The sequence below is a fragment of the Rhamphochromis sp. 'chilingali' genome (genome assembly GCF_963969265.1).
Source record: "Rhamphochromis sp. 'chilingali' genome assembly, chromosome: 21".
In the NCBI taxonomy this organism is placed as follows: Eukaryota; Metazoa; Chordata; class Actinopteri; order Cichliformes; family Cichlidae; genus Rhamphochromis; species Rhamphochromis sp. 'chilingali'.
Window position 1 is genome coordinate 26,714,768 of NC_137949.1, and position 15,322 is coordinate 26,730,089.

General features: G+C 39.4%; 1 protein-coding gene and 1 long non-coding RNA gene across 3 annotated transcripts in view; both read left to right on the forward strand.

The window, feature by feature from the left end:
• Positions 1-5,932, forward strand: part of stac (SH3 and cysteine rich domain) — a 32,083-nt gene extending 26,151 nt beyond the window's left edge. For both annotated transcript variants that reach the window (XM_080870479.1, XM_080870480.1), the window contains 3 exons: positions 1,596-1,647; positions 2,163-2,300; positions 4,159-5,932. In XM_080870479.1, the coding sequence (XP_080726605.1) occupies positions 1,596-1,647; positions 2,163-2,300; positions 4,159-4,257 (289 nt within the window). In that variant the 3' untranslated portion in view covers positions 4,258-5,932. The remainder of the gene's footprint in view (positions 1-1,595; positions 1,648-2,162; positions 2,301-4,158) is intronic.
• A 7,269-nt stretch (positions 5,933-13,201) lies between these two features.
• Positions 13,202-15,279, forward strand: LOC308390122. The gene is made up of 2 exons (XR_013970394.1): positions 13,202-14,063; positions 14,993-15,279. It is a non-coding gene; the product is annotated as an uncharacterized lncRNA (long non-coding RNA).
• The last annotated feature ends 43 nt before the right edge of the window (positions 15,280-15,322 follow it).

Consider the following 15,322-nt stretch of genomic DNA (forward strand, 5'->3'; position numbering starts at 1 on the left):
TGGGAATTGTGTTTTCAAACAAAGCGTTAATTCCATTAAAAGTTATAGACTACTTTTGATTCTCACTGGATTACGGGACAAAGTGCGTCCCTTATTAGCTCAATACCGGACGTGTACTTTTGTTTCTAAATACGGGACGATTCCGTTTTTTAAGGGACGGTTGGCAACCCTACTGGTTCATGATGTCAGCAGTTGTTTTTGGTTTTAACAAACAACTAATTAAAATCACCTGATGTAGCACCGGTTGGTCTGTGGTCAGAACTGAAAAAAAAGGTTGCATTTCTGACCCAGAGCTACACAGCCTTGGTGTCCTCAAAAACATATTTAAAAATTGCATCCAAAGATTTATTAACATTGACAGCAGACGATGATTTTTACGCACACATACTTGAAGAGTAATTTAAAGTAGGCAGAGCTTCACATGTATGGCCTGCCTTTTTATCAGTCTGAAACGAAGGGTCCAGGTTTTACTCCCCGCCTTAACCATGACTGATTGGGCGTCATACTTTGAAATAGGCCCTCGGGAAAGAACAGTCCTTCAGCCTAAGTGCCCATTTGTTCTTGCTCTCGCAGAAATCTTCTGAGGATTTAAGGACAAGCGAGCAGGAGTGCACTTGTTCTTTTCATCTCTTTCCTACATGCACACAGTCGTGGGTTGCTCCCCTCCCTCGTCGAGAAAAAAACTTCAGTCGTTACACTTCATTTGAAATTCATTCATCTCAAGTACTTCAACTCCTCCAATGCCTTTATTTCAAATCTATTTTCTTCTTCTGAAAGGCTGCATGAGGGTTTTTTTCTTCCTCAGCTGGGCTTATTTCAGGCTGTAATCAATACCTCAAACAAAAACACATAAAACAAAGATGATTGAACTGATTCCTTAATCAGAAAGTTCACATTTCATTTTAATTTTAAAGTGTGTGTGTGTGTGCGGGGTGCGGGGTGGGGGGGGTGGGGGGGGACAGGTTTATGATTAGTTTCACTTTCCACCACACGCTTTGATTACTTGATTACCTTTGGCCACAGTGATTGTAATGATGACGAATGTTTTTGCAGTTTAGCAGCACAGCAACCCTCTTCTCGCTTTCACAGCTCATTTTTTTCGTAATTAAATTATTTGAAGTAACATTTCCCCTGCTTCTAATTGGAGCATTAATCTGCATTGTTGCCATCACCTCTCAAGATTTTACAGTGTTGGGCACTTTGCGTTTCTCACCTTCCATGAAAGGTGTTTTTTTGTGAATCATTTCCTTTTTGAATCACAAAAGGAAGTAAAAGGAAGACAATTACATAAACCAACACTTGGCACCGCAGCGTTGGTCCTTTAGATTTTTATTAGTCAAATTTAGCCTGTAGCTTTGAACAGATGTTTGTAATTATGGCACACAGGGCAGTGGGATAGACTGATTCATGCATTTCCTGGATGGATGAAGGAAAATTACTCGGAGCAAATGGAATTTAGGGGCATTACATGCCATTTAAGTGTGAAAATACCCTCTCTATCGAAGTCTAAATGTCATTATGTTTCCAATCAGTGATGGATTTGAGTATTTTTCCTTTGTTTTCAGATAATTCATGGATGTTTTCATGTATTGCAGAGCAGGAGACAGGATCTTGGTGGCCGATGACTCCAATGATGACTGGTGGAAGGTAGGTATTACATCTCTGTGTTACAGCAAAGTTTCACTAAGTTTTTTTTACACAAAGCCAAGAAAAAGCTTTAAAAGAAACAGACCGATAAATGATATAAGTCTGGTTGTGAATTATAGGAGCAAGGAAACAGGGTAACTCGGGACACAAATGCATAACAGATAAATTAGGGAGACGAAAGGGCCGATTGCATGACAGCACAGAGACAGCCTGTCGCCACCAGACCATGAAGAAAATCATCACGCATTTTAACACCATTGTGCTCTGTAGGCTGTAGATAAACAGAGACATCTGGCCAGTTTGGTCTTTAAACAAGAGATACCAAGGAAAGAGGCAAACATTAGCACCTGATGAAGCACCTGCATGCAATGTGAAAACATCATAGTGAACCTAATACATGATTTACAACAGCATTTACTCTAAAGGTGTGTGGACGGTTTTTATCAAGGCTTCGATGTAATCGTGCCAAGTTTGAACCCTCTCATGTCCTGCCGTTTTATGACTCCTTTTTTCAGGGTGTAATTGAGGACAGGATCGGATTCTTCCCAGCAGCCTTTGCTCATCAACTGCGGGCTGGTGACCAAGTCTTCAGGTGTAACAGGACGTTCATCGGCTGCAAGGAACAAGGCCAAATCACCCTGAAGGAGGGACAGGTACTGCAGGCTTGAGCAGATGTGTCCTCGTGGGGGATGAGTAAAAGCTGTTTTAATCTCGAGACAGTAGTGAAGTGTCCAATGGCAAACGTGTAATAGACATGAAATGGGCACTCATACAGAAATTGCATTACCAGCAGGGAAAGACAATATATTTAAAGCCACAAAAAGCGTACTAAGTACATTCCAGGGTCCTTAATGGTCAGACTCGATTAAGATATGGGGCTGATATGTATTTACATGTAAATGTGTTAATAATGTCTGTTTAAACACGCTCCCGTGATTATTTCATGTTGGCTTAAATTAAAATAAAAAATGATCTTCATTGACCTAGACCAGTGAAACTCTCTTTCTGTCATCATGAAGCAATATCTAGAAAATCAAGTCACATGACATCGTCTGTTGTTGCACTTTCCCAAGTGGAGCACACAGTCGGGATTTAGCTACAGTACCTGACAGGTTTAGGAAAGAATGGCATCTGGGTAAGCATGCGAGAGGTATGACACGACCACCTTTGGCTCATTGTAGATTCACCAGATAATTAGCTACTGTATTCTCACATAAAAGCGATTGGACACTAAAAATGTTTCTTCTTTTCACGCGAGAAGCTGAGAAAAGTTCAGAGCTGCAGTGATTATGATAAAGTGTTCTAGGAGGGAACACGGGACTTACGTCAGCCTGGATCCAAGCTAGTCTGTAATCAGGTCAGGTATGGGAGATGTTTGCTGTAACACATCTCAGGTCTGTGTGTATGTTTAATATCAGGATGGATTCAAGTACACTCTCTTCATCAAGGCGTATAACACAGTCGTACATGTTCAGCTACAGCTGCGTAAAGGATAGACGATAGAGCTGCATGCTTTAGTGGCAGTGTTTGTTTGGGTCAGGTGCAATTTATGAAAGTCAGATTTGGAATATGTCCAGTATTCTGATTTTTTTTAATGCAATGCTAAAGAAAACTGCAAACAGTCGTTCTTATGATTAAAAGTAAGGATATGGGTCCTTTTCATGGCACTTGTGGAAGCTTTTAGTAGTCTTCGGGCTTAACATTAGCACGATTCATATAGGGAGCAACATCTTCATTTTGGGTTGGGGAAGCAATGACCTTATTATGGATATTAACATTTCCACATTAGGCCTGTATCTAATTCACGAGCACACTCCAGCTACTACATTGCATCTGATTCATATTATCCAGCAGCTCTTCAGACATCATATTACCTTCCTGCAGCTCCCGCATTGCCTCTTACCTCCAGTGACTCTTCAATTGTAGACAATTATTCACTGAAAAGCTCAAGTGGATTTGGCAGACAGAGGAGCATAATGGCTGCACTTAAATCAGGGCCCCTTTTTCCCACAATACTGTCCAGGGCATGTTGGGACTCTGAGGAGATTTAAAGTAAGCAACCCCCAGTGGAGATTTAACCACCAAACACAAAATGATCCTATGACCCACTCACTCTCCTTCCAGCCTCTCAATCCCAAGGGAAGTTGTTAGGGAGTACTCAGATCAAGCTTGCAAACACAGTGTGCTCTGACTTATTGTGAGTGTCAATGAGTGAATAAGCTTGATCATGTTATGATCTTATTTCCTTAAAACACACTCCTGCTGTCTATAATTGATTATTAGTTTGATAACCATTATGTATTTTTAAAAGAGGCAATTTATAACTCTCATAAAATATACATTCTGGATTTTTCTTATTATGGCTATGGTTTTCCAGCATCTTACCTTCCAGTAACTCAGAATGGATCCATAGTAAGACCTGTTTGTGCTTTATTAGGTACTTTTTTCTGATTAACTGCTTTCTACATGTCCTGTTTGTCGGTAAAGTAAAATTTTTCTTCTGGCTTTCAGATCTGTGTGAGCAGCGAGGGCGAGCACAGCGGCTTCATCAGAGTGGAGAGCGGAAAGAAGAGGGGCTTCGTGCCCTGCGATGTCCTGGAGATCATCTGAGACAAACTTTCAGAGAAATGAAGACCGAGATGGAGAGAGTCAGAGAGAGAGAGAGAGAGAGATCAGGATGAGCCACCTGGAGGAGTTCACCCCATCAGAAACTGGAGTTCGAACTCGTAAAAGCGGCGCTTGTTTTATCAGCACGCCTTCCTCTTTGTTCCCTCTCGAACCAAAAGGAGAGATGAGATGAGAAACTGCTTTTTGTTTGCAAGGAGACGGGAGATCACTGTGTCACTGGATTTTATTTAAATTTATCCTAGATGGGGTTTGTTTTTTAAAAATTTCCCCTTAGTTCTATCCAGCCTGTTTACTTTTTGAAAGCAGGGCTAACATTTTAAGCCTAAAACACAAACACATGCTTGAATGATTATTTTTCAGTATATAAATGGAAGTCCTTCAAATAATTTAGTTTCTCATGCTTTTATATTATGCTCCAAGCAAAAATAGAGTAAATGCAACATAGTGTAAGCTCAAAGATGGCTATTTTGAATGGCAGAGTGCACATCATGGGAGGGCAATGGAAAATAAACTGAAATGAACACGTACGAGCAACTTGTATAAACTGCTTACTGCAAAATTAGATTATTTAAGCCTCCAGTTTGTCCTTTGTCTCTCTACAGAGTCCTCCAAAAAAAAGGAACACGTTTCTCTTGTAACAGGTACGAAACAGCAAAGCGCAGGAAGTTAAAGAAAAGCACATAAGGGAGTAATTTCAAAAGAGTTTGAAATTCTCTGTGGTCTTCCAAAATAATTGCCCGCACACTCCCAAGCTTCACTGTCCTTTCACCATCTTTACTTTCAAGACTTGTCTCAAAATTATTATTTTATCCATTGATTTATTATTTGCTTAAATTTTTCATCAAAGATTTACAGTATGGCAGTATAATAGGAACAGAATAGTGTTTTTAATGATCACAATGTGTTTGATCTGCTGGGAAAGGCCTGTGGAGAAAATGTGTAACTAAATGACACATTTCTAGTTAGCGTGTTAACTTCGAAGTGCTAACTGGTGTGCTTTTCCTCCTCCTCGGCACAGACTCTCATGAGCGGGACTTCATATTCAGTTTATAGCCAAGTGCATTTACAGCAAGCTGTTGCATCAGAGTAGATATAGTATATCTGTTAAAGGCTGTTCTGCACTGAAACTTGGCTTTATTGAATGTCCAAGGAAGCTTAACTGTACATAATATATGTACAAAAATAAAATTCTTTATTAAAGTATTCTGCAGAGAGTTATTCCCAAAAAGCTTCATGGTCGGTCTTCTCGTCTCACAGCAAAAAGATTATGGGTCCTGTTCAGGATGTACCCTTCCACTCACCTTATGATAAGCTGACATAGGCCACAGTTATAGGCACAGTTTATTCTGGCTTTCAGTGGAAGTGAATGGTTGTGACTCAATTTATTAGGCGTGCGAAACAAATTCATCTTTGCAGCAGTATCAGAAAATTACTTAGGAGGATATGTTTCATTTATCTCACACTTACATTTTCTCGCTCTTCACATCAGTTTCCAAACTGGCAGCTCAAAGGTTGCAATCAAACATCAGAGAAAAAAATCTATGTTGAGTTTTAGCTTAATGTATTCTCAGGTATTTAATGCTAAAAATTAGGCTAAATGAGCAACTCTTTTAGGACCAAAGTCTTGTTTTGTAGTGCCTAAGGCACCTTGAGACGACCGTGGACCCATTCTGATTTGAGAAAGAATGAGCCTTGATTGTGTACAAATACTTTTTATACATTTGTACACAAATATAAATAAAAGGTAAAAGGTAAAAGTTGATATTGGGTTTGTGGGTTGTCTGCTTTGCATAGACCATGTCGTTGTTTATAATGTATAATCACAAAATGTCTAAATGTACTGACACTTTAGACAAACAAAGAGTAAAATAAGGAAGAAAGGGGGCTAAAAGTTCGGTATTTGCAAGAAAATTGTGACGCATGGATGTTAACGGTCTTTAAATGGAGCCTGCTAACAAAATGTAACCTGTACACTCTTTTAAAGGACTCTTTTAAGTCTGTAAGCAGTCCTGGTTTATTCCTGTTTGATCTAGCGCAAGCAGAGTCAGTGCACATCCTGCATTCTGAGAATTTTATTGCACATTCAGAGGCTTCAGCAGCTCCATTAAGCATCTGCTCACAAGTTTAAATAGTTGCCTAACTATAGAGGTTGAGACAACCACAAACAATTTGCTATTTTGGTGTTTCCTAATCTTCCTGTTCTTTGTGAAATTGCTAACGCCCACCAGGTCATCACTGCAGGGCGCCAGCAGGTCTCATATATTTGACTGCAACGCCCCCTGGTGGCTGATTACAGTAGAAACAACCGTTTGAGGTGAGGCGAAGAACACACAATGAAGGACAGGCTGTGGGAGAGCCAGAGATTAATTATACACAGAAAGTGAAAACAGGTGAATGAGGAAGAAACAAGCTTAATCTTAAAAATAGAGAGGGTGTCTTTCTCCCAAATTGAAACTGGGAGCTGGTTCCAGAGAAAAGCAGCTTGAAACCCGAAGGCTCCCATTCTAATTTTTAGGAACCACAAAAAAGTCAGGAGTCTGAAAGAGGAGTGCTCTGAGAGAGCATCACTCTGAACTGTTTCTAATTTTAGAGATACTGTCGAAATGCAAGAAGGCAGTCCTACACATTTGTTTAATATGCGCATTGAAGGGGATATCCTGGTCAAAAAAATTCCTTACAGTGCACTAGGTATCTGCTTTGACACCATATTTGCTAAAAAACAATATGGTAAATGGCCTGTATTTGTATAGCACTTTTACTAGTCCCTAAGGACCACAAAGCACTTTACACATCCAGTCATCCACACACACATTCACACACTGGTGATGGCAGCTACATTGTAGCCACAGCCACCCTGGGGCGCACTGACAGAGGCAAGGCTGCCGGACACTGGCGCCACCGGGCCCTCTGACCACCACCAGTAGGCAATAAGGTGCAATGTCTTGCCCAAGGACACAATGACCGAAAACGTCCAAGCCGGGGCTCGAACTGGCAACCTTCCGATTACAAGGCGAACGCCCAAATCTTGAACCACGATTGCCCCAATGACCTCATAGGAGGCCATCTGGGCCCTTCTGTCTTTAAGCCATAAGTCTAACTAATCAATGAATGCCATCGGATGTCATGGCAAGAAAAAGGTGGGTGGAAATGTATACTATGCCTTGTAATTGTACTGCCTAAGACAAGTAAGATCAATGTAAATAGTACAGAACTGGTCCTAGCACAGAACCCTGTGGAACTCCATAGTTAACCTTTGTGTGTGAAGAAGATTCGCCTTTTCACAAAAACTGTTCGGAAATTCTGATTTATTCCACTGCAGTGCAGCACCTTAGATTCTGATTGGCTACTCTGATAACCCCCAATTAAAACCTTAATATCTTTAGCACGGACACCTCCTCCATCTGCCCTTTGGTTGGAGCTACTGCCAAATGTTTAATGTTCTCAACAAAACAAAATAGGAACTCACAAACTGTGCAAAACTTAACTGTCATAACTGACAAAGTGTCTGTTTTGAGCTCATGTTTTCTGAACTGATATTTACTGATACTGATATTTTCAGTGGTCACATTGATTAGTTCCACAGCTTGACTGCTTGCTTTTTACCTCATTGTTTGCACAGGATCTGGACTACCTGCTCAGCACTAAGCAACACACAGTTGCTTATGAGCAGAGTGAAAAAGTTAAAGAGCCATTCACCGTGTGCTTCCTGTATTTATCACATATTTCTATATTTATGCACTTTTAAAAGAATTTGAAGGGGGTTCATGCGGATACATGCATTTTTTTCATTCAGATTAGTTTTTCAATTCTTTCACATCGTGTCATTTCACACATACGCTGCATCTCTGACTCACAAATGTATATGCAGATGTACAAAATGACAGCACCTGCTGTCAGCAGCAATAAGACGACTTCTTGTAAAGTTTTTTTCTTTTCATAAATTTGCCAAGTGTGCATTTAAAAGAAGGCACGTACATCATGTGCTTGAATAGGTGTGATGCAGGAAGGTGGTGGTGGTCTGTGTTTCCTTTTCAGCTGTTGACCCATAAAACCCTCATGAATACATAAACCTTTACAATCAAAATACAGTACATATTTAAATTATGCATGTGGACAAATATGAAAAGTGGTATGTGGTGTGAGAGGTCCAACATGCACCCTAGTAGTGATTGATGGTGGTGGTGTGGAGACCGAGACCTCGAAAAGCTTTGACGTTTAAAAGAAAAGCCTGACAATACCACCTTGGGAATTTTTAATTTAAAACTTAAGACCATCAAGAAAGAATTAACAGCTGGATGTGGTTCAGATCATTAAGAAGCTGAATGTTATTAAAAATGTTGATCTGCAGGGCCCTGGGTTCAGATTGCAAACATGCTGGGCGTCAAAGATGGCTTTATGAGATTTGCAAATAATTGCATTCTGTTTAAGGGTCACATATGTAGTAAAATAAGCCCTGATACAGTTGACAAACAATCTCCATAAGCTGAAAAGAGAATAAAAGGCCCACAAAACAGCTGTGATGAAACAGCGTGGACAACTATGAGTCCTGCCATCACCATCGGCCTTCTCTTGCTCTCCACAAGTAAGAAAAGCATCAATATTTACTAAACCTTAATGATAATTCAGCTACTTTTCTAAAGCATGTTCTATTTCTTAGCTTTTGTTGAGTCATGGAAGTCTCTGAAGGTCCAAACTGTACAGAAGCATTTTCCACAGCAGTTATGACGACATGAAAACAAGAAAGATGACCACAACAAAGACCACAAAGAGGAGGTGAGAAAGCTAAAACTTCCTCTGCAGAGATAGTGACTCACTGACATGTGAGCACATTGCATTTATTATATTCATCCAAACGAGTGCTTTTTTATTTTGAAAGCGTTTTTTTTAGCTGAGACTTTTAGCTTATTATGCAAGTAAAGCAGGCTAAAAGATCTCAAAAAGCCACACATGATGTGATCTAAAGAAATTACTAAGAAACAACAAAGTCATCAATATCTATAAGTCTGGAACAAGTTACTATTTCTATGGCTTTGGGACTCTGGTGAACTACAGAGAGAACTGTTATCCACAAATGGGAAAAGAGGTGAGAAAACTTCCCAGGAGTGGCTGGCCTACCAAAATTACTCCAAGAATGTACCAATGACTCATCCGGGAGGTCAATGAAGAACCCAGAACAACATCTAAAGAACTGCAGGCCTCACTTGACTCAGCTGAGGTCAGACTTTATGATTCAACAAAAAGAAATAGTGAAAAGACAAAAGCTGAATTTTCTGGAAGGTTTAAATTTGGCTACATCCGGCATAAAACTAACACACTATTTCTTAAAAAGAACATCATACATGGTGGTGGTAGTGTAATAGACTGGGGCTGCTTTGTTGGTTCAGGACCTGGACAATCATCAGTTCATATCCTGAAACTCAGGTATGCCTACGTCTGATGTGAAAAATTAATTGCCCCCTAAACCTAATAACCAGTTCTTCAACAAGACCTGCAATCAAGTATTTGTGATAACTGACCCACTCATCTTTGCAGAATTCCTTTAATTCCGGCCCATTGGAGGGTTTCTGAGGGTTTAATCACCAATTAATATTAATATTAGACAAAAAAAACAAAGTAAATACAAAATACAGTTTTTAAATGATGATTTCATTTATTTTACTGTATCTTGTTTGTATAAATAAAATTATTTTGGAGAAATCCATCTCTCATAATTCCTGTAAATCTCAGTAAATATGCCACAAGTCAGTAGTGCTTTTACTTTCTGCTTTATCACTTCTATAGTTTTGTTGTTTTACAGTTTATATACATGCAAATAAATAAGTTATTTTGGCGTAACCTTGAAGAAACCCATAGTGAATCTGCTAATTTACTATTTTAAATGTATTTACTTAAAGAACATAATGAGGAGGCCTTTAATGTGCCAGCGAGTGGCAGACTTCTGAAGCTGGGCTAATGAAGGATCTTAAAAACGGTAAAAAATCAAGTTGATCAATGTCTTAACAAACAACCACTCTGCCCGGACCATATGTGCTAATCTGAAACTCTGTAAGCATTTCATCGTCGCACAGTTTAGTTGGACATCTGGATATTGAGCATTTCCACCCCTAAAAAAAAATCTACTAGCACTTACGCTACTCTCATGGGGCCCAAACTGTTTGCGGACCTTTGACTGATGAAAGTTCTCCACAAGTTGTATGACTATTTGACCATCTTTGAGTCATTTATTCATTCTGCAGTGCCGTGGGATGCTGTTGTGTTAGTGGGGAATTACAGATGCATGCTGTGTAAGCAACATGCAGCAGTTGTTCATTTTAGGTAGTCAGTGGTGAGCTATGTGTACATATTGTGTTTGCACATTACATTTTAAAACTGAAGCTGGAACTTGATTCACAGGGAGTGAATCTTATGCAACCTACCACAGACAAACGAATGTTTGCAGGTGCAGCAGCCGCAGCAGTCTCTGTGGGTGTGCAAGATACATTCTTTATCAACTCAATCTAACAGCCAGTCCAAACAGACAGAAACATCTGAGATAATGACACTAAATCAGCCCTTTGCATCCATCAGAAACAGGACAGTATAGTTACTTTCTATTTATCATTGCAAAATTAGTTTTTATTTCTGCGATGTCATTAATTTTCCTATGCGTATGCTTGGACATAACTTTGAATAAAGGTCATTAACCCACACAGGTTCCATCTGGAAGTTGACTCCTCTTCTTCTTGCTAAGAAAATTGAGGTATGCATACTTTTTTCATACACTTCCTTTCTTCCTATCAACAAGCTGCTAATGAACCCTTGTTCTTTCTCACCTTTGATCACTGACAGAAATTTCGAAAGTCCACTTGGGCAGCTTTGAGTCACCACACCGGACACAAATACCTTTATAACGTCAAACATTACGTTGGAGGAAGTTATTCGTTTAGAGGCAAGATGAGAATATGTATGCACACAGTTATGATTACCCCTGTACACATCAGTGTTGGATTTATTTATTTATTTTATATGACTGCAAAACTGGCAAATATCTAAACCCACATTCATGGATCAGTTATGGGTAAAATTACATATATATAATATATACCATTAATCAGTGGCTACATGGCAGGGGCTTTACCAATAAGTCAGAAACACTGTGAAATACAAGTCAAAAAGCACTAACAATACCACATCTATATATTATATTATAGTAAATTTATAATCAGTTTTCTCTGAAATTCTACTGTTAACCAGTCACAAAAACCTCTAAAGTGATGTGAGAACATTGTGCATAAAAGCATCGCCCTGCTCTAAATGTGGACAACACACTAGCTGTTATTAGATTTTGCAAAACTTAACTAAATAAACTCGATAAAGATGGTCATATAAACATTAATATTCAAATAAGAGATAAAATATTGCCCCAAGATGCCATTGCCTTTTATGTTAATAAGGGAGTGCACTGACTGACTAAAAAAGACAAATCCAAATATGTAGGTTGTTGCGGTGATGTGTATATTTTCTGCTCTGTGGTAACTGGGTTTGAATTTCAGAAATGTACATGTGCAACCCATGCACCTTTTCCTATATAAAAGCATCTATAACCACAGATACTCAGGCATCATCTCTCACTGGCTGCGATGGAAACATCTTCACTCCTCCTTCTGTGCCTTGTGGCAGCATTTTCAGGTGTGTACCTTAACACTTGTTTGCATGAGAGTGGATATGAAACTGCAAAATCACCGATGTGTCTTTATGACTTAAATTGTAATTTGGCATTTCTACTTGTTTGAATCGCAGTCCGTGCTGTCCATGGACGGACCTTAGAGGTCAGCATCGATGATGAAGAGGACGTGGACATCGAAGTTTCGATGGGGGCAAGTGGTTAATGTTACCGCTTTAAAGAACTGAGCTTGCACTTTGAATATCAGGGGTGGCACTTCGCAGTCTCAGTGAAAAATCTGAACTTTTTCATTTCAACTTAATTTCTAAGTCAACCTGACTAAACAAAAAATAAGACTTATGATCAGTAATGGTAGAAGTATTCAGAGTTTACCTAAGTAAAAAAAAAAGATTCCTGGCACAAGTGAATACAGTGAATTTAAAAGTGAACTTAGTAACAGAGAAAGAGAAACAAAGAATAAATATATTAATAATAGTTTCACCAAGTAGGGTCCATTGTCTCAGTGACTTATCAAACTACTTTTGCACTTGGGATGGAGATGCAGGGTACACTGGTCAGACAGCCAATCATCATCATCATGTGAATGCCACAGAGACACAGAAACATTCACTCTCACATCCATGCCTTTATTAAAAACGTATTTTATATTTTTATACATCATTATTATTAATAAACAGCAGTACACATACAGTATATCACAAATATACAGATACAGTTGTGGTCAGAGGTTTGGATACACTCATCTTCGGCATGAATATCCGGGATTTTTTTTTTTTTTTTTAAGGATTCCTTTGAACTGATTTTTTTTTTCACCATGGTGCCGAAATTGAAAGATATATGTTGTTTAATGATTCCAACCTGGAAAAAGTACTACTATAATTAACGTCTTATTTAGAGCCACCAATAACCCTAACATGCATGGGTGTGTCTTATATTTGCAGCTTCCAGGAAAGTGCTGGGCTTGCAAGTGGATTTTAAACAAGATGAAGAAATTTGCAGGACCAAACGCCACTGCAGAGGTAAAATGTCTGATAGAGTACCTGCAGCAGTTAACGGCATCATTCAGTCAGAACAGTAATGCAAGTTTTACTTTCACAGAGCCTGAAGTCAAAGTTGCTCTCTATCTGCGATGAAATTGGACTCTTAAAACCTTTGTGCCGCAAATTTGTGAAGGTGCACCTGGAAGAATTGATCGAGGAACTCACGACAACTGATGATGTGAGGACCATCTGTGTCAACACGGGAGCATGCAAGTAAGTTCCCACTATTTTGTCTTGTTGATCTGAAACCACATAGTTTAAATCAGGGTTGATCTGAATGATTTCTGCAGCATTGCAGAATTTTAGAGATAGCTATGGGACCAAAGTAGCAGTTTATAAGTAGGAGCCCTAAAAAAAACAGACCAGCGTGAATTTTGAAGTGCTGGCTTGTTTATGGGAAATAGAAGACACAGAAATATCCATGCAAAATAATCTATGCATCTAAGTCCCAGAATAAATAAATATCTCTCCGTGTCCAGTTCAGGTTTTTCTGTCATGTGTTACCGCGCCAGATCCGCGGAAACCTCTGGCAGTTACTTGAAGGTTCCGTAACTGACGCGTAGCCGGCAACAGCTTACTATACAGGTCAACTCCGCTAGCAAAAAGATCGAAGGAGGCGTAGGAAACTGCTTCACCGAACTTTATTTCTTCTCCAAGGCACGAACACCGCGTACAGTGGGCTGAAACAGTTTACTCACAGCGAGCATCGCCGACACAACTCTGGCTGTCGAGGGAGTTATTATATTCCTTTTATTTATTTTCTTTTCGTCTCTTCTGTAGCTAACCGTTACTTTTTTCCCCTTCTCCGCTCTCTCTCTCTACACACACCCACCAGGCAGTCCCGCTACACACATCCCGAATACATTTCCCATCAGGCTTCATCCTTAAAGGGCCATGCCTGTAACACATGCTAACCATCATCAGCTCCTTTGCGGTTAATCTAGATTTCTTCTGTCTGCTACACTTGCAGAATGACTGGTTGGGAACGTTCAGTAGCACTTCAGTGGGTTACCAATACAATTACAATGAAAGCGTTACTGTCGATACTTTCAAAGAGAGCGCAGTGACAAGATTGCCTCCAACAGGTGTGAACTTCTTAGAGAAAAAGACTTTTGCAGCTGACCGTGTTGCATATGCATTTCAGATAGTTTTGGGAGGAGAATATTTAAATTAAGTGCACAAACAGATTTAATAACGTTTGCGACATGAAATCTACTAATCTTTGCGCTGATATTTCACGCCGGAAAGGGGAGGTTAAGGTATTTTGCTCTTAAATTTGAAGGCGTCTGGATGGAAAAAAAAAAAAAAAAATAGCACAGCTTTTATAAATAACCCGGAAAACTGACCACTCTTATGCGCGCTATTTGGGGATCACATGTGTAAAATCAAATGTTGGCTTGAGTCCTTGCGGAACAGAGATTAAAGTGAAGTGCTACCAGAAGTGTGAATCATTTCCTTATCTCTGGGACGTGAGTTGATCCAACAGTCTCAGGTTAACAGCGTCGGGTTTTCAACGCTAGGGTCTCCACGCGGCACAACTTGGCCAAATCCTCATTCAGACTCACAGTAGATGTTATCCACAAGGACCGAAGCTGGACACAATCACATTAAAATAAAAAATTTAAAAAGGCATCTGTTCCCAACGTGCTCGGTAGTCTCTCTTCACTCACAGGCTCGTACGTTCGTGCGTTCTCCCCCCCTCTACTTCCACCAGCGAGTGGCTGTCTCTGGTAAATTTGATAAAGGGACAATACACCAAATAGAAGCGTGCAAAATAACAACAGCAATGTTATTTATGAGTGCAAAATACAATTCACATTAGATTATATTAAAGTGGGTTACAGTTCATTTTCAGAAATGTCTCAGCAGTGTTTACTTCACTTTGTTACAACTTTAACTTGATAAATGCTAAATACATAGGCTAGCTTCAACATGCAAACATACCCTAATATTATCTGTAATAGCTCATTATATGTTTTTAATGTTTCTGTTTGTTTTGATTTGCTCTCTTTAGCCCAAAGGAGGTGGACCTGTTTTTTTATCCAGAGAAGGGAGCTCCACGCATTGACGTTAAGGAGTTTCACTGACTTCATCTGCACGAATACAATCCACAACGGCTTTGGAAAAAACAATCAACAAGTCATCCCAGTCGCATTTGCCAATAATTAACCAATTAGTTTCTTCTTCTGCTTTCTTTTCAAACGGCATCAATTTACCTTTATTTCCTTTGCAATGCCATACGTTCAATTTCTTTATCTGTATCTATGCACTGGTATCACAAATAAACCGCTGAAATCATCACATTGACTCTGTTTTGTTGTTGTTGTTGTTATTGTTGTTGTTT